The sequence below is a fragment of the Nelumbo nucifera genome, chromosome 3 (assembly GCF_055504915.1).
Source record: "Nelumbo nucifera cultivar China Antique chromosome 3, China Antique-T2T, whole genome shotgun sequence".
In the NCBI taxonomy this organism is placed as follows: Eukaryota; Viridiplantae; Streptophyta; class Magnoliopsida; order Proteales; family Nelumbonaceae; genus Nelumbo; species Nelumbo nucifera.
In genome coordinates, this window is record NC_142651.1 from 49825773 (window position 1) to 49845900 (window position 20128).

At 37.1% G+C, this 20128-nt stretch overlaps 1 protein-coding gene across 4 annotated transcripts in view; it reads left to right on the forward strand.

The window, feature by feature from the left end:
• Positions 1–14127, forward strand: part of LOC104589617 (putative 3,4-dihydroxy-2-butanone kinase) — a 29276-nt gene extending 15149 nt beyond the window's left edge. For 3 of the 4 annotated variants that reach the window (XM_010247980.3, XM_088900005.1, XM_010247982.2), the window contains 10 exons: positions 4785–4915; positions 5002–5094; positions 5782–5846; positions 8798–8941; positions 9033–9076; positions 11876–11959; positions 12114–12187; positions 12255–12367; positions 12443–12538; positions 13601–14127. In XM_010247980.3, the coding sequence (XP_010246282.1) occupies positions 4785–4915; positions 5002–5094; positions 5782–5846; positions 8798–8941; positions 9033–9076; positions 11876–11959; positions 12114–12187; positions 12255–12367; positions 12443–12538; positions 13601–13726 (970 nt within the window). In that variant the 3' untranslated portion in view covers positions 13727–14127. The remainder of the gene's footprint in view (positions 1–4784; positions 4916–5001; positions 5095–5781; positions 5847–8797; positions 8942–9032; positions 9077–11875; positions 11960–12113; positions 12188–12254; positions 12368–12442; positions 12539–13600) is intronic. The other variant, XM_010247981.3, reaches the window with a different exon arrangement.
• The last annotated feature ends 6001 nt before the right edge of the window (positions 14128–20128 follow it).

The window sequence follows — 20128 nt, forward strand, 5'->3', positions numbered from 1 at the left end:
ATGATTAACTTTAGGTTTGGAGACATCTGGTGCAAATGGGTGATGGATTGCATTAGGGATTGTTATTATTCTATTTTGGTGAATGGGGGGGACAGTGGTGGACTATTTCCCAGCTTTGAGAGGGATTAGACAAGGAGACCCCCTATCCCCTTTTTTGTTTACATTGGTTGCGGAAGTGTTGGGGAGACTAATATCCAAAGTAGATTCTAGGGAGTTAATAAGGTTGGAGAGTTGGAAGAGAAAATATACCACTTACACACCTACAATTTGCAGACGACACAATTCTGTTTTGTGAAGGAGGGGATATCGATAGGATTAGAAACTTGAAGCTCACTATACAACTTTTTGAGCAAATGTCAAACCTTAGGGTGAACTTTGAGAAAAGTTGTATAGTTGGAGTCAATATGGGGGAAGGGGAGGTTGGTGAGCATGCAGACATTTTGGGGTGTGTAGTTTCTAATTGGCCCTTAAATTACCTTGGTTTACCTCTGGGGGATAATCCTCAGAAAGGTGATTTTTGGGCCCTTGTTGTGGAGAGGTTTGAAACAAGACTTGCCAACTGGAAGAAAAATTATTTGTCTCTTGGAGGGAGAATCACCTTAATTAGGTCTACTCTAGCTAACCTTCCTGTCTATTTTTTATCAGTCTTTAAGATTCCAGCCAAGGTGGCTAGCAAGCTGGAAAAACTAATGAGAGATTTTCTTTGGGAGTCGGGGGAGGAGAAGAAGGATCATAAGGTCAGGTGGGAGGTGTTATGTAAGGGTAAGAAGGAGGGAGGTTTGGGAAGTGGGAACATAAGGATTAGGAACTTAGCATTACTAAGGAAATGGTTGTGGAGATTTTCATTGGAGAAAGAAAGATTGTGGGTTAAGATATTGGGAAGTACACATGGGCTGGTAGACAATGAATGGGACTCTGAGATTCTAGCAAGGACTATAAGAGCTTCTCCTTGGAAAGCTATTCAAGCCATCTTGCCCTTGTTCTCTCCATGGATCAGGTACGACTTGCACTCAGGTAACCTCATTAAGTTTTGGGAACATGTTTGGGTTGGAGATTCCTCTTTGAAAGATCAATTTCCAGGCCTTTTTACTATTTCTACCCTTAAAAATGAACCGATTTCCTCTTTTCTTGTTCCTTCTAATTCACCTTCTGGGTTTGGATGGAACTTGAGCTTGAGAAGAGATGTCAAGGACACCGAGTTAGCATGTACTTTAGCCTTATTATCCATTCTTGAAGGGGTCTTCGTTGAACCATCAAAGACAGATAATAGAGTATAGATACTCACTCCCTCGGGTTCCTACACTTATGCCTCTTTCTTTAAAGCCCTTTTACCCCCTCCTTCTATCGGATTGTCTTTCCCTGTTAAAGAAGTGTGGTGTCGACCTATACCTCCAAAGGTTGGGAGTTTCTGTTGGGAAGCCTTTCTGGAAAGAGTTAATGTAGGGGATCTACTTCAAATAAAAAGACCCAACAGTTGTTTGTCTCCTCACTGGTGTGTTCTCTGCAAATCTGATGGTGAGTCTAGATACCATTTACTAACTTCTTGTCAATTTGTTAAAGTTATTTGGGAATGGTTTACTTCTCTGTTTGGGTGCAGGTGGACTCCCCCTTTGAATGTGCAAAGCTTATTTACTTCCATTCCATGCCTAACTGGCCAACCAAAAGGGCCAAGATCATGTGGATATGTGGTAGGGCTGCGGTGTGTTGGACTGCTTGGGAGGAGAGAAACTCAAGGATATTCTCAAATAAGGAGAGAAGTTTGGAAGTAATCCTGGAGACTATCCACATTAGGATGATACATTGGTTGAGAACATTGGAATTGTTTAAAGTGTTTCAGTTGATGAGATGATAAGAAACTGGAAGGAGATTGTAGATTCAGGCTCAATTAAGAATACCTTAAGTTCCTGCTGGACACCTCCACCTCATGGGTTTACCAAACTGAATTTTGATGGTGGCAACATAGGCAATCCAAGGCCCTCCGAAGTAGGGAGAGTGATAAGGGATGAAAAAGGGAATTTGTTAGCCATGTATTCTGGTCCGATTGGGGTGGGAGATTCCTTCAGGGCTGAGATTCTAGGAGCATGGTTTCAAATGTCGCGAAATTTTGCTAAAGTCGCCCGACATATGTCGATGTCGAGGCTCACCGACATGAAAATGGATGGTAATATAAAAGTTACATTATTTCGGTTGACATTTCCTATATTTCGGAAATGTCGACCAAACCGGTCCAAATAACCAAAAAAATGACAGTTTTTCCTATTATGTTGATAGGATGTCGAGTAATGTACATTAATAATATGATATATATATTATATTAATATAATACAATATACTAATATAAATTATTCCATTAATAATTTCTATTTAATATTTCAAATAAAATACTTATAAAAAAGAATTAACAAAAAATAAAAACAAAAGAATAAATTAATTACTTTACAATATAAAACATAAAATATTTTTCAAGTAATAAAATATTAACTAGTTAGTATTTTTAAAATATTTATTAAAATCACAAAATGTTTATTAAATTTTATAATAAATCATAATAAATTCATTAAGTTTTATAAGAAATCAGAATTTATCATAATCTTAATACTACAAAAAGGAGAATCAGTTTATTAAATTTATAATAAAACATAATGTATTATAACTTTAATATTTAAAAATCAGAATAAATGTATTTCTATTTACTAGTGTGAAATAAATATATTAGAATTGATAATAAATCAGAATTAAAAATAAGAAAAGAAAATATCGGATAACCTTGTAAAAACATCAAAATGCATAATAAATCAGTAAATCGTCATTTACTAATTTGTTATTGATCTTAGTTTCTTAGCTTTATATAATGGTTGGGAATAAGATAATAGTCTAGAAATATGTATTAATGCTTCTTTTATCATTTTACAAAATATCATTGTATATTTCCACATATTTCATAATATTTCCACAATGTCTCTAATTTTTATAATATTTCCCCTTGACATTTCCGACATATGTCCTATATTTTGGTAAGCGACATTTTCATCGACATCGACATTTTAAACCTTGTCTAGGAGCTCTTGAAGGGATACAAAGGGTCAAGGAAATGAATATTAAAAAGTTGATCATAGAAGGTGATTTTGAAATTGTGGTGAATTGGCTAAAAGAGGACAGTTCTATGCTCTGGAAATACAGCAATTAAAAGAGGAAGTTCAAGTGGCTCACCAAGGACATTGAAATTCATTGTACATGGATAAAGAGAAGAGCAAATGCATTGGCAGATGGTCTAGTTAGGCAAGGGGGTGAACAGAAACTCTATCTTTTGGGCTGTTTTGTAATTGTCTCATGGTTAGGATGTACTTTGGGTAGTTGGGAGTTAAGTTTCTTTAGCTCCTTCCCATGTAACTCTGTTTTTCTCAATCATTAATAAAATTCATTGTTATTGATAAAAAAAAAGAAAAGATGTATGTTGAGATAGAGTTGACATATCCTACAATACCTAGGTATTTTATAAGCTATAAGGGTCTTATTGTGTCGGATACTTCAATTTTTAGTATAAATTTCATATCTTACACCTTTTCCAGCCTTGCCCTTTCGGTATCTGGGTAACATAGGATGTCCTGGGTTTTCTTTAAGTCTGATATATGGATCTGGTATGATGTTTAGTTCTGTCTGGTATTTGGGTCCCATATAGAATATGATTTCATTGGGTCAATGGATTTATATATTAGGGCATCATGTGGTGTTTTGTGTGGGAATGCACACTTAAGTTATTTCTACTTCGGTTTATCATCGTTCTATGTTTATGTCCTTTAGATCTTTGTAGAGAGCGAAAGAGGGATTGGAATTATTACATTTTCTGTTTTCTCAGATGGTGGAATTTTGATGCTCTCTGCTATGGATGTAGGTTACCCACCAAACGACATTAAATTTGTTCTCGTATCCTTAGCTTTTTTGTTTTATTGTTCACTTCTCTATTGGTTGACACCTCCTAATCAGGGGCATGTGAAACTTATTTTTATGGGCGTTTTCTAGGCAACTTGGAACCTTCTAGAGAGAGGGAGGGGGATATAGAAACCAGTTTGGGGAAATGATTGCAGCTCATTCTGGACCTATCATAGAGGGAGTTCCACTAGAGGAGAATTTTTGCCTGTTTGTTACCAATAGAAAGTTGTGAGCCCCTTTCTGTGGTTCAACATCCAACCAGAATTATGAGTTGAACTTTACATAGTCACTTGGCCAGCAAGAATTGATTAGACTTACCTGGGAGATTGTGCTATACTTCAAATTATTGTTTAATCTCATTTGATTAACCTGAATCAACTCGTCTATAAGCAAATTAACTGAGATGATCCTGTATTCTTGCTTAATCCCATTCTGGTTCTCATAACTCTTTTTATCAGTTGAAATGAAGTTACCATTTCCATCCCATTCTTTTCAGACAATTCACTTAATGTCTACTTATTTTCTGCTGTTCATCATTTACTTTTTATTAATATGGCTGCTGGTATTGTATTGTAAATCAAGGGTATTATGGTCATTTTCTTATATATGGAATGGAAATTGATGCCTCATACTTATTTGCTCCACAAAATTTTCTTTTCCCATCTCTTATCTTCTTCCTTCATTCTTCTCTTATTTGATTCATTAAGCATTAAATATAATGTAGAAGAAAAACAACTCATTCCTATGCCTATTGTTGAGGTTTCTACTTTCCCTTTCATATCATATCCTCAGTTTAAGAATTTCCTAGGTTTCAGAAGAGATGATTGACAGCTTCACTTTTTTTCTGGGTGAAGGTTAGGTGGCACTCCGGTAATGGAACTGATGATTGCAGCAGGAAAGGCAGTTCCTAAGTTGCAGCTGGAACATGGACTGGCTGTTGCCAGAGTGTACACAGGATCATTTATGACTTCTCTTGATATGGCAGGTACATTACCATGGCATGAAAAATAAATAAAATAATATTCTGTTTTGAAAATGCTAGATGCTCAGAATTGTGGTTTTCTATGGCAGGATTTTCAATTTCTATTATGAAGGCAGATCAAACAATTTTGCAGCGTTTGGATGCCCCAACTAAGGCTCCATGTTGGCCTGTTGGTGTTGATGGTAGGAGATAATGAATAGGAAAACCAGAGTGGATTTCTTGTTTTCTTTGTCTCATTCTTTGACAGCACTGTCCCTCCAAAGGCTTCTACTAATGCCTAATTTCTTGATAACTGCATAGTTTTGTATTATGTATGCAATAAAAACCAACAAAAAAAAAAAAAAAGAAAAGGGAATAGCCTGATTACAAGCAACACATCTTTGGAACTGCATAACTTTCCCTCAATTGATAGTTGTGGAAATTTTCTTTCCTTTGGTAATAGTATTTCACATCCAATTCATATTAACTTAACAAAGCTTTCTAAGTGATTTAGGGTTGGTTGCATTAATCTATATCCTCCATTCCTCTTTATCTAAGGTCTTTATTTTGTGAAATGTAAACCTAGAGGTCTTTTGTCGCTACTTCAAACAACATTATCTGTAACCTTCCTTTTTCTCTTCTAGAATCTTCAAATGCAAAAGACCAACTGTCTTAGTCAATTTCCCCTCCATCTTGTCACTTATTGAGGTTATCTTTTGATTTCTTCTAATGTGCTTGCTTTAGTTATATCCTCATCACCCAAACAAGAACCAAAACAAACTCTTAGAGTACTGATGGTATATTATCATTGCTGTAGTTATGAGCATTGGTTATTATTTCCATTGTCATTATTTTTGTTTGAGCTTATTAGAAATTTCTTTGATCTGCAGGAGATCATCCACCTGCTAAGATTCCTGTTCCAGTTCCACCATCTCGTTTGACTAGAAGTGATGAGGTAATTGTGGAAGAATTTATTCATTATGTTAAAGACTACTGCTCTTCTTGATATCCTAACATTTCGGGTTTCTCCTGTCTCTTTGGAAACATCCAATAAAACTGAAATAATACAGAGATGTTAGGCTTCTCCTGTTTTTTCCCTTCTTCATTCGTAGCTTTTACCATTACATGATAATTTAGGCTATAGAAAACTGTTAGGCTTTCCTATGTTCCTATTTTCTAACTTCTATGCCATGGAAGTAGATTGATGGTTCTGAAAGAAGCTGTTAAAATACATATGCAACTTCATCCTAAATATATAACATCATTATCAGCCGATACTTATGACATGACATCAATTTGAGGCATATAGTGCTTATAAAATGATTAGTGTAGATGCTAGATGGAGAAAAAAGAAAGATTTCTATTGCACAATGTATCAGAATGGATTGATTACCCAGAAGAATGGCTGCTCTAATGGGCAAAGAGTATGGTCTTTGGAAAATAGAAGTATTAATGATTCTCCCAGTATCATGCCATGATATCCTTAGATATAAGCCTCCTTAAAATGGGTGTGTAGTAGCACCAATTTTATTAATTAGTGTTAGTTTTCCTGTCATAAGATGGAATAATGTCAGTTGTCATGGTGATATGAAATCAATGGATACTTGGATGAATTAAAAGTGATTAATGTCTATATGAAGCTCTATGATCATCTGATGTTTATTGAAGGATATTGTTGTAGGAGCTAAAGGGTTAAAATTGGAATTTTATGGAAATTTTATGTATTTTTGTAAATTTATACAAGGGTATTTTGGTTATTTTACATACCTGTGGTTCTGCCCTAGTAGATTTGTTTTTTTAGCTATTTTTAATTTGTCTTTAAAATTTCAGTTTTGGTGGTTAAGTTGTTTAGGAGTTTTTGTTTTTTTTTTTTTTTTGGGTAGTGTCTATTCTGTATTTTCCATTCTTTTCTTTGTTCTAGTAGGATTTGCTACTCTATATTTGTTGTTTGTGTATGTGTGTGTGAGTGTTTTGAGAAAAAATGTGGAAAATGATATTGGATTGATATTTAAGTGATTTTTATGCTTACTATGCTTATAGCAGAGTGATTTCCATATACCCTAGAGTGGTTCTAGGTTTTTTCTCCCTTCTTTCTCTCTTTCTTTTCTCTTTAATCTTTAATTAGTGTTTCAGTACATCAAAAGCTCACAAGTTCTTTAACGAAGAAGTTATTCAAAATCTTTTAAAGATTGGAATTGATCTAGGTATGTTTTCTTCAGGTTCATGTTGATACAAAATTTTCCTATTTCAGAAGTTTTCGTCCTTTTAAGCCAAACCATGTTTACTCAATCCCATAATTGGACAGCCCTACAGATCTTCTTAACCTTTCATTTCACTAAATACCCTCTCAAAATTCCAACTAGTACCCTAGATTTCATAGTTCCTGAGTTTCCTTTACATCCTAGAATTTTTTGCCTTTAGTCAAAGACATTCTGAACTATACCAAACTTGCTTTCACATCCTAGGTCTATTTTTCCCAATTTAATACTTTTCACAATTTTAGGGAAGATCTACAATTGTTGTAGTCAAACTTCAAGACTCTTCCTGACCTAACCAATCCTTACCTTTTGTCCTAAAATCATCCTTAAACTCTATTAAAAGGTCATTACCCAATGTTGATCCCATTTATCTGGGGTCTTGGGAGGGGATTTCATTGAAAAATTTCAATCCTAGACCTATTTTCCCCAATTTGATACTTTTCACAATTTTAGGGCAGATCTACAATAGTTGTTGTCAAACCTCAAGACCCTTCCTGACTTAACCAAGCCCCTACCTTTTGTCCTAAAATCATCTCTAAACTCTAGAAAGGCCATTACCCAATGTTGGTCCCAGTTATCTGGGGTCTTGGGAGGGGTAGACTGGATATGATCTAACCCTTGGCATTTCTTTTGCAGAAAGTGGCTGCTCTCAGATTTGAACCCATGTTCTCACACTTGCCATCCCAAGATTTTACCATCCATAAACTCTACTCTACCTAATTAATTCTTTCCTAGACTCACCATTGTGTCATTCTAGTCCTGCATCAAATTGGTATTATAGCCAACAGTCCTACATTTTTTATGTACATATACATATATGTATTCATAGAATAGGTATGCCATTCATCATTTTCTAGTAGCCTGTACAGTTTGGTTTTCCATGCATATACATATTGTATTCATGGATTTTGCTACATGCTTATGTCATTTCAAAATTTCTCAATAAATTTCTAGTTTTCACTAGTACTAAAATTTTCATTAGGGTCTAATCTGACATTTAGTTTTTACAAGACAGGTGTGGTAGAGAAAATCTGGTATCCATGAGTAAATGGGTTCAAATATTTAAAGAAATATTTTTAGTTTGACACATTAGAGACTAGTATGTATATAATCACTTCCATTATCAATAGTCCTTGAGTTGACAAGGATAGAGTTTCTTTTTTGAGTGCTGTGTAATATGAAGAATAAATGGTTTGGATTGCATTTCTGGAATAGGCATGAATTTTAAGGATGTTTTAAGACTGTTTGTATTATGCTCACATCTAGGAACATGGAAAATTTAATGTGATTAGCCTTGGTTGGGATGGTTCTACCTTTGGGCATGGATAGATTTTTTTTTTTTTTTTTTCTGGTCCAGAGGGGGTAGAAAAGGATAGAAAATAGCACTGCAAAAAGAGCTCCTTTGGGCATGGATATTTAAGAGTTCTAAGGGCTTTAATTCTGTCTGGGCATTTAATTATGATCATAGGTAAAAACATGCAAGAAATAGAAATGCCACCTTTGTGTTAATTGTTTTCTCCAAACAACTCTAGTTGATTTCTAATATTGAAGATATGTGCTTTCACCATTTTATCTTGTTGTTGTCACTTTTCTTTTTAACTTTTTAGACTCCTTATCACATTTTATAACTTAACCTACTGATGAATAGGCATTAAGTCGACCTCAAGAGCTCAGCCAGCAAGGTTATATTCTTGAAGCTGCCATTGAAGCAGCAGCGAATGAAGTTATCAGTCTTAGAGATAGTTTAAATGGATGGGATAGCAAAGTGGGTGATGGTGACTGTGGGTCAACTGTGAGTTGTCTTCATAATCTATGTTGTTGTAGTTCATGTTCCTTTGTTTTATTTATGTGGCACGAGGGATCTGAGTACACTTGTTTTGCAGATGTTTAGAGGTGCAACAGCCATCCTTGAGGACATGAAGAAGTAGTAAGTTTTCTTTTGTCAGATTTTTTTTTGACTTTATTTCCTTCATTTACTTGGCCCATTACTGAACCTCACTTTTTTTTTTCTTGGTAGCTTTCTGTACTGCTATTTAGTTAAAAGGGACAACAACAGTAAAAGAATTTCTAAAACCCACACTCCTTGCCCCACATTCATGAAGTAGGGACAAATAGCACACGAGTAACCATTGAAAGATTAGCAAATAGTAGTTTTGCATGGGTTTCAGTTTCTCTGTACTTGTTGCTGATTTTATGTTCTAGAGAAAAGTAGTGGGAAAATGTATGGTTATTTATTTTATTTCATCATAAGGGATATTTCTATAATTTTACTCTTTTGAGATTAATGTATAAATGCTAAAGCTAGTGATTTTGATATCATGACTCTGGCCTCCTTAATGTGCCAATTATATGACTCTGGCCTCCTTAAGGAACCAAGGCATTTAAGTTTCCTGTGATGAGCCCCACTCATCACCTAAAGTCCCTACGACTTTACCCAATGCATATAAAGCTCAATTGTATAATGAGTGCCTCATAAAAGAAAAGCTCATCAGTTAGTGTAATCATGAATGTACAAAGAATTTGGCTTTTAAATGAATATATGGAAACCTCATTTCCAACATGATCTCACTCTAGAAAATTATTCTCATCAGGTTTAGCTGCAGTGGTATGGATATTTGGACTACCATTAGTTCCCAAGTGATATTTAGAAATGCTTTTAGGGTCTGAACTAGATGCCTTCACAAAACAAATCAAGGAAATACAGGTAGATCACGCTCCAAGAGATCAACAAGTAGATTTGGAATCTTTTTACACCCAAAATAGGTTTCCTGGCCAAGACAAAAATAGTTGATAAATCAAAAACAGATTCTAGGTTTCCCAAACACAGAACTAGACTACAATTATCCAAAACACACACACACAAAAAGACTATTGCTCAGCCATATAAAGCTAAACCTTAGACTGGACTATAAATATAAGCTGGAGAAATTAGTTAAACATACTCAATACTAATCCGAAACGAGGGAAATAACCTTTTGATGGCTTCTAAAAAGTCATGAAACAGATGAATCCAGTCCCATATAGACAATTCATAGATCGAATCCAACAAAAAAGGTCAACTCTGCAATTTCTTTAATTTTCACAAAGAACAATCTAGAAAAATTGATGTAACAGATTCTAAATAGCAATCAGATTTATGCCAAAAGACTTCTAAAATTTAGCCTGATTAGAAACTAGGGTTTACTCCGAGGTTATATCTGACCGTACAGCCTGCTAATATCAATGCTTGGCAGTGATTACCTAAACACCTGATCAGTGTTGCAGCAATCATTACAAGATCTGAGCAGTGTTCTGATACCAATTTATCTAGTTTCTTGATTTAAGTGATGAATAGAAGAAGAAAGAGAAGAGACGAGAGTGAGTGGTCAAAAGCATTAGGTGTGGCCCTCTGATTAGTATTTACACTTATACTTATCTACATATATTACAATGATACCCATGATTACATAAAGATTGAACTGCTCTTATAGCAAAATGCTTTCAACACAAGGGAAGTGGTAAACAGAAGAGTTGTAGTCTAACTGCATTGGTTGAGGGATGTTCTATATCCTTTAGTGGTATATTGCTGTTCTGGGGAGAAGTAGCAGGGTGGAGCTAGCTCTTAAAGTTTTACTCTTCTTTCTTATTGGGGTATCTCTTGATTTTTCTGCAATATTATTAAAGAGGTTACTAATTTGTTACCAGTCCAAAAGGAGGCATCATGCTCCAACCAATCAAGTTAATGGTTTCTTTGAAATATTTTAGTTCTTTCGGAATTTTGATTTGTGTATTCTTGTATACTAAGTTTTTACTATTGTTTCTTTTCAAGGAGAAAAAGGTGGTGTGTCACTTATTCTAGGTGTGTGCTTTACCTACGTTTTGTGCTTGAGGCTCTGGGAACCCCTTGTGCTTTGGTTGCACCTTCTTTTTGTGCTTTGCTTTCTAATATTCATAGACACTTCATTCATGCTTCCGAATATATATATATATATATATATATATATATATATATATATATTGCTAGAGTCTTTGCTTTTGATCATTTTCAATAATATTTCGAACTAACCTTGGTAAACCTTGAATTCGGAAGCATGATTTCGCTGTGATATCTTTTACTATTTTTATGTAAAATACTAATATTGGCTTGCTAAATCGTAGGAATTATTGAGAAGCACCTCATATTTAATAGGTCTTCATAATGTTGTGTTGCTAGAGTAACAATAATTAACAAACAATGAGATTGTTTATGCAAATGAAAATTAAAAAAAAATGCGGTCACAAATAAATGGTACATCCTTGTGAGGAAAAAAATGTCATGTTTAAGTAATTTCAATGTTTCCAAGGCTTTCATGAAATCTTCAATAAGTTGAATTCTATGTTATTTTTTTTATTATTTCAATAGTTATACTCAATATTTCATTAAAGCCTGGTTTGGTAGTTCACAAGCTACTTTATGGATTGGATATGGTCATTCTTCCGAAGCTTTAAATCTATCTCTGCTGTTTGAGTTGCGCACAGTAAGCAATTTGTTTCCTAGTTACTTATGCACAGTTAAATCATTTATTCGGTGTATATATTGGTTGCTAAAACAATATGATTCAACACTAAATAATGGAATCCATGTTGTTTGAAACCGAGGATAATTATAGACCTTGTATGTTTTCCATGTTTAAATTGGTTCAATGTGATTATCTCTGTAGAGTTTAGTTTTCTCCTGAGGATTTAATCACACTTATCTACTTCACAGCTATCCTCTGAATGATGCTGCAGAAACAGTAAATGAAATTGGCTCTTCTATGACAAAGGTTATGGGAGGAACGAGTGGGATCATGTAATGTATTCACCTTTATCCTAAATTTAGTTTGGAGTCAATATCTGGAAGTTGAAAACCTCCTAGTGTCCATATGGTTGCAATTATTTCCAGATGTTAAGGTTCATCTAGTGGTTGGTTGTAATCATCTCTTAATCTTTTGCTCCATGTGCAGATATGATATATTCTGTAAGGCGGCATATGCAAAGTTGAAAGAAAGCACTTCACCAGTGGTTACAGCCAAACAATGTAAGAAACATTTCTCCTTTGATAAGTTTGATCATGAGCACCTCAGTTAACAGTTATCTTGCTCCAGGGGTTGATGCACTTGAAGCATCCATTGCTGCAGTCAGTAAATATGGAGGGGCAAGAGCTGGTTATCGTACACTGTTGGATGCCCTTATTCCAGCATTGGAAGTTCTTCGAGAGGTGATCAATTGTTACTGTGCTTTTTTTATCTTCTGTGGTTTAGTAGTTTATATTGATTATCCATTTCATGAACAGAGACTAGATGCAGGAGATGATCCTGTCGTTGCTTTTGTTCTCTCATCTGAAGCAGCACTGAGTGGTGCAGAGTCTACCAAACACATGCAAGCACAGGTAAGCTTTCAGTGCCACCCTTTTCATATCTTTGTGCATTGTTGAAAGCAATTTTCCACAGGAATAAGTGAACGGTGTTGTGCAAGGTGCCAACCGGTTGGTTGGCAAAGTCTCCTGCTGATTGAGCGGGGACTTAGAATCGAAACCCACCTGCACTGGGTTCCGGAGGGGGGGGGTGTTATGGGTTTGGGGGATGGGCTATTCCCCATTGTGTATTCCCCCTGGAGCAAAAAATAAGAGAAAAGTAAACTCGTTATATATGATACCTTATTGTGAACCATTGCTATTGTTTCCGGTGGTGCTAACCCATATAGTAGCGGTGATCATTTCAGCTCAGCCCGGGCCCGGCCCACTCCGCCCACATATAACTAAACATATGTACTTTTTTCTGATAGATGATTTAAATGTGTACTTTATATGTACTGTATTATTTTATGTTATATTATAATGTACAAAATAATTTTTTCGCTCCAAAGGGGCTGTACCACAACGGGGTGTAGCCCATCTCCCAAATCCCCCCCTCCCCCCCCCCCCCAAAAAAAAAAACCTAGGTGCAGGCGGGATTCGCTACAACCAGCAGGAGACCTTACCAACCAACCAGTTGGCAACTTGCATATAAAAGACGGGCCTGGAACAAAGCCCGGCCCAGGCCCAGGCTTATGTTTGGGTTTGGCCGAGCCCATGCTTAGGTTATAACTCTTGTCGTATGTGCAAAGCCTAGCCTGGCCCATGATCACCCCTACCACAGATCTCCCCGGGTTACCTGTTTCTTGGACAAAAAATAACGTAAAGGTTCACCATGGAGAGGTCCCCTAGACAGTTTTGACATGAATAACGTCAAGTGGTAAGTGGTAATGTAGATCTCAATTTTGACATGAAAGACCTCCCATCCCCCCCCGCTCCTAAGTAGGTCCCCTAGACAGTGGGCTCATTTTGATGCTCAGAGACCTACGACTCATCTGAACGTCTCCAACTAAATCTTTTCAAATGCATATACATTGCTTTTAGTTCCTTATCAAAACAAAATACATTTGAAAACTACTGACAGCGTTGCTTTTGTAGGCCGGTCGTTCGTCCTATATCTCTGGCGAGATCCTTGCATCTGCTCCAGATCCAGGAGCCATGGCTGCAGCGGCATGGTATAGAGCAGCAGCCTTAGCTGTAAAAAGAAAATTTCAAGCTTCATAACCGGGAGAGTATGGCTACTGAAACTCTCACTACATCTCCTGGTCTTCTGTTGGGTTAAACAGGAAAATTTTGCGCAGATTTTTGCGCGAGTCTTGTTTTTTTTTTTTTTTTAACTCATTAGGCTTTCCGTTTATGCAGTTGTGCATATAGCTGAGAGAGCGAGAGCTTCGTCTCTATATGTCATAAAATGTCTGATTTGAAGAACGCATGCATCAAAGAGTTTACACTACTTGGAGAAGAAAAGAACAATGCCGAGGCATTGAAAAATCCGATGCGTTTGTCATCCTGAATCTTGTTAGGGACGGTTATTAGATTATCGTTCATTCAACTTCAGATGCTACAAACAGAAGCTTGTATTTTTGGTCTGGGGATGCAACACACTCTTGGAATAGTTCAACGAATCCATCAGATCAGACCCGGTTGTCTTCAGAACCGATATTGGTTCTGGTTCAATTCCAGATCCTCAATATTTTATGTCTGGTTGGTTTCAGTTCTAGCTGGTCCCAGCCTAGACCCGACCCATTGACAACCCTAGTAGTAAGCAATAATATATTAGCATTTAAAACTTAATTTTATGACTTCAAATTCAGATCGGGGTTCCTCTAGGGACAGTTAATTTGGTGTAGATGGTACAGTTAATAAAATACTCTAGGGGCCTCCTCTATCCGGAAAAAAAAAATTCCTTTGGCAAATGATCTTAAAATAATTGTCAAAAAAAAAAAAAACCTAAGATTGGGGCATGAGTAAAGATCCAAGTTGCACTTTCTGGGGCCTATTGGACCAAGAAATGCACCATCAAATGACTGATCTAAATTGGGATCTAGAGAGTTGGTGGATGAGGTTTATTGACGAAAAAATGAACCAAAAATACCACAGGAGAATTGAATTTGCATCAACCTTCTTCTGGTACCTTTAGAAAAATAACAGGAATGAAAAAAGTCTTCGAAAACAAATATTGGTCCCCACATGAAATAGTTCATAAAGCCAAGAACTATGTGATTGAGTACATTGAAGTCAATGAACCAGCTAATAAGGATCAAAGGGATGATCTCAAATCAGTTGAATTGGATCCGTTGGCTTGCCCCGGAGCCAGGTACTATTAAAATCAATTTTGATGCGAACAGCCAAAGAAAATAGAGGCCACGCCTTTGGATATATAATCAAGAATCATAGAGGGGAAATGCTAAAAGCTAAAATGGGCATTGTCGGTTACACTACAATCTCACTCAATAGCTGAAATGTAGGCTCCTCTTGAGATTCATCTATTATCATCGAAGGTGACTCCCTTCTAGCAATCAAATGTCTACAAGAGGTTGTTGGAAGGTGCCGTGGACATGTCGTTAATTATTAAAATGCTGTTTATTATTAATTATTGTTAATTAATAAAAATATTGTTAATTATTAAATTACTGCTAACTGTTAATAAATACTATATTTATGAAATACTATAATTATTGAAAATATGGTTAATTAACAGTATTAAAATACTGAAATTATTAAAAATACTATAATCATTAACATTGTTTTTAACCGTTAATTATTAACAGTTAACAGTATTTATTAAAATACAGGTAATTATTAAAAAACTGTTAATTATTAAAATACTGTTAACTGTTAATAAATACTGTATTTATGAAAATACTATAATTAACGTCCACTCCCTCAAGCTGAATAGGGGAGTGGACGTTCAGCTTGTCTCTAAGCGCAACAAACTGAGAAATAGGAAGGCTGTTTACCTTGTCTCTAAGCATAGCAAACTGAGAAATAGGAAGGCTCTTAGTTAAAACATTAGCAATTTGTGCACTAGAGGGGAGGTAACAAACAATCAACAAGCGACAGTGTGCCAGATCACGGACAAATTGGAAATCTACTTCCACATGTTTGGTTCTTACTTTGAACACAGAATTAGCAGCCAAATACAGAGCACCCACATTGTCACACCACATGATGGGAGCTGAGGGAGAGAAGACCTTCAGCTCCTTGAGTAAATGCTGAATCCAGATGACTTCAGTGATGGCTAAGGCAATGGCGCGAAGCTCGGCTTCTATACTGGAGCGTGCTATTGTGTGCTGTTTCTTGGCACTCCAGGAGATTAAATTGGGACCCAGAAAGAGAGTGAAGCCGCTGGTGGAGTTGGTGGAGCACCTGTCATCGGGGCAGCCAACCCAATCAGTGTCAGAGAAGGCTTGAAGCTAAAAAGAAGTCGAGGGAGGAATTCGCAAACCATGAGATATCGTCCCTTTTAGATACCATAAGATCCTTTTTACAACTGCCCAATGTGTTGTGGTATGAGAAGAGAGAAATTGACATGTCTTGTTAACAGCAAAGGCAATGTCAGGTCGAGTCACCATTAAGTATTGAAGGGAACCAGCGATACTGCGGTATGTAGAAGGATCAGGTAGAAGTTCTCCATCATTCTTGGATAAATGACAACCAACTCCAAGTGGAGTCTTCATTGCCTTAGCGTCAACTAACTCAGCCAAAAAAAAAAAGCAAATCACCTAGATCCTTCAATACAAAACACTTTGAGAGGTCTGAAATGAGAGATTGTATAGCAGAGGGCTTGTTCCTCGTAATTATAATGTCATCTACGTATGCAAGGACGTAAATGGTGGTGTCACTTGAATAGTAGAGAAACAAAGAGGGGTCACAAGTAGAACCTTGAAAACCCAACTTCAAGAGATGTGAATATAGCTGAAAAAAACAGGCCTATGGGGCCTGTTTAAGCCCATATAAAGCTTTACGCAATTTACACACAAAATTGGGTCGAACTGGGTCCACAAACCCAGGGGGTTGGGCCATATAGATATTTTCATCAAGGATGCCATGTAGGAAAGCGTTATGCACATCCAATTGCTTAATGGGCCAGTCTTTGGAAACCGCAATAGAGAGAACGGAGCAAATGGTCATAGGCTTGATCACAGGGCTGAAGGTGTCAGTGTAGTCAACGCCGTATTGTTGAGTAAAACCACGAGCAACCAAATGGGCCTTGTAACGGGCCAGAGAACCATCAGAGTTGCGCTTCAGTTTAAAGATCCATTTGCACCCAACGATATTAGCACTAGACCTGTTCATGGGCCGGGCTCGGGCCGGGCTTTTACTCTTCATTAACAGAAATATGTTAGGCCCGAGCCCGAGCCCGGCCCGACCAACGGGCCTACAACTTGGGCCCGAGCCCGACCCCAATAAAAAGCCCGAAGCCCGAGCCCGAGCCCGAAGCCCGACCCAATAAAAAAAATTAGAAAATTTCCCTATTCAATAATCAATATAAATCAGAATTTATTTACATTAAAAATATATATAAATTCAAAATTTATTTATATTAAAAAAAGAATATAAAGAAGGGAAAGAGGATGTGGAGAAGAAGAATTCGGTTGGAAAAAGAGGGGAAAGAGGTGAAAAAAAGAGGGGTATTCAACTAAGGTTTTTAGGTTTAGTTATAGGTCGGGCCGGGCCGGGCTCGGGCTGGGCTATTTTGACAAATCCTGAGCCCGGCTCGAATTTATTGCAGGCCGGGCTTTTTGGCCCGAGGTTAAGCCCGCGGGCCTATATACTGTTCAAGCCCGTCCGGGGGTCGGGCCGGGCCGGCCCGGCCCATGAACAGGTCTAATTAGCACTAGGTGGAGGGGGAACCAACAACCATGTACCATTTTTTATTAAGGCATCATACTCAGATTGCATGGCAGCACGTCATTCTAGAATCTTACTAGCAGTGGCATGAGAAGATGATTCAGTAGGGGCATTGGTAGTAAGAAGAGCACAAGGCAAGGCATGACGAGCTCTATGGTGTTGTGTAGAAGGAGCAACAATGGGAGCACGCTGAAGCACATCTTATAGGGGGAGAACCTTACGTGGTGGTGTATCACTATCAACCACAATGGCAGAAGCCACATTAATTAGTGGAGGGTGCAACAATTGGAGAGGTGGCCCCATAAATGTTGGGTGAAGTACCAAGAAGAAGAATTCTTCACTGAATAATTAAGATAAACTCAATATCAAAAAACTATCTTAGCATTCCCCTAGCAATTCTTTATATAGGCATACACCCTTATGGCTCCTACAAGAAAGCTTCATAATCTATGAAAATACTCAATAATAAAATCCTACTAAAACTCTTCAAAAAAAAAAGTCCTAATTGAACAAAAATTCGGAAATCATGATCTAATACTAATTTGGTAATTACATTAGCTTGGTAAATTCAAACTAAGAAATTCCGTGTTGGCGCTAACTTGGTAAATTTGAACTAAGATGGAAATTCCATGTTGGCGCTAACTTGGTAATTGATTACTCAGTTGGATTAGTGACATCATCAGAACTTCTTATGTGTCTTGGAGTGGTCCCAACTTGCATAAAACTTATTGGCCTTTTCCTGTACTGCACATCCTCCCCAGGTTGGGAAGAATTCGTCATCAGATTCAAATCATCATTTGATTGATTGTCAATATATAATACCAAGTGTTTGACATTGAAAACATCATGGGTACATATATGGTTGGGTAACTTTAGTTTATAAGCATTCTCATTGATAACTTCAACTATATTGCATGGTCCAACCTCATTGGTGCCATCTTTCCTCATTGCCCAACCGGTAGGCGTTCCTCTGTTAAAATGGCCCAAACATAGCCTTCCGCATCAAATATTACTGTCCTCCTATATGTACTAAAATGAGTCTTCGAAAACCAACTTTGTAAATGCTTACTCAATTGGTCTGAATCCCGTACTGCATCATTCTCCTCGAGTTGGAGAGAAATCAACCTCGGATTCATGTTACTGTTTAAGAGGCTACCAACATATGTTGTTGCACTTCCACCGCGCTTCTTTGTTTCTAACTTGTTGATAGATAATTGGTGATGTAAGCTTCCAATACGAATTGAGATTTATTCATTGTATATCTTAAATTTTGAAGTATATTTCTTGCACTTCACAGAACCTAAATCTTCTTTTATTGACCCTTTTGAACATTGCAAAAGTGCTTGCCAATGAGAATCTTCATAGACATACATGTAGACAATGTGATCATAATCCTCATGATGATAAATATTATCTCCGTCATATTGAAATTCATAATGAATGATGGCATATTCCTCAGTAATTGGTTCTTCATCATAGATTGGAGGTTTGTTCCAACTAACAAGTTCCTCTTAAAGAAATATTCTTGAGGAGAATAGTCACACCTCCTTTGGAACCTCTACACCTTTCAGCTCAAACCCCTTGTCAATTAAAGCATATGCAACACCCGTCTCCTTTAAGGCACTTATGAATTCAGTCATGACAAAAAGGCTAGAACCCTCATCGAGTTTCGGTTTAGGTATAATCTCTTGTGATGGACATATGGTCAGACTTTTCTCTTTAAACTCAAAAGAGTAGGTGTTCTTTTGTCCGTCATGGACTATGTAGTAGTCCAATTGCCACGGGCTCCCAATTAGCAAATGACAAGCATCCATGTATACAAAACCACACCGCACACGATCACTATAATTATTGCCAATAGAAAAGCTCATTAGCCACCACTATGTAACTAAAACCTCATTCTTTCTTTTTAGCCATGCAAGTTTGTAGGGGTGAGGGTGTTGTTGAGTTTTTAGGTTCAACTTGCGGATGACTACTTCCTCTATAACATTCTCACAACTCCCGTTATCAATTACAAGACTTGCAACCTTTCCACCCATAGTACACGTGGTGTGGAAAATATTGTTTCGTAGCCAATCCGATGATTTATCCCTAGGAGTTAGGAATGATCGCTGCATCACCAAGGCCTCTCCCACATCCCCATACACCATTTCTCCCTCTAAGGTTTCTTCATCATAAGGGTCAAACACGGGTGGGGTTGAATAGTCAAATGCTTCCAATTTGATTTCACTCTCATCTTCTACAAACATCGCCCATTTTCTTTTATTACCCCTCACACATTCAATAGATTTATGGCCTAGTTCACCACACTTAAAACACTTCAGTCCAAGTGGACCTACTTGGTTTTAATTAAGCCCACACTCTTGGTTTTGGTTCAGCCCACGGGACTGTGGCTGAGTAGTTGAATTTAGAGGCGGGTTAAGATTACTATGTGGGGGTGGTCTGGCCACATCAATTTGGGTTCGGCCCAATTCGGCTACTTTGCTTCTCTATGGTTAGAGCATGTTGATGTGTCATAGAAACATCATAGCAGTCAAATAGGTCTAATATATCCAGGATATTTGATCTCAACCCACTTATATACCTAGCCACCAATTGGCCTTCAGTTTCAACTAACTCATTCTGAGCCACTAATAGATGAAACTTCTTTGTATACTCATCTAATGTATCAATTCCTTGCTTTAGATTTTGCAATTCTTAATAAAGTAAACGAATGTAATTATGGGATAGAAATTCGGACCTCATCTTTGCCTTGAATTTCTCCCATGTCTT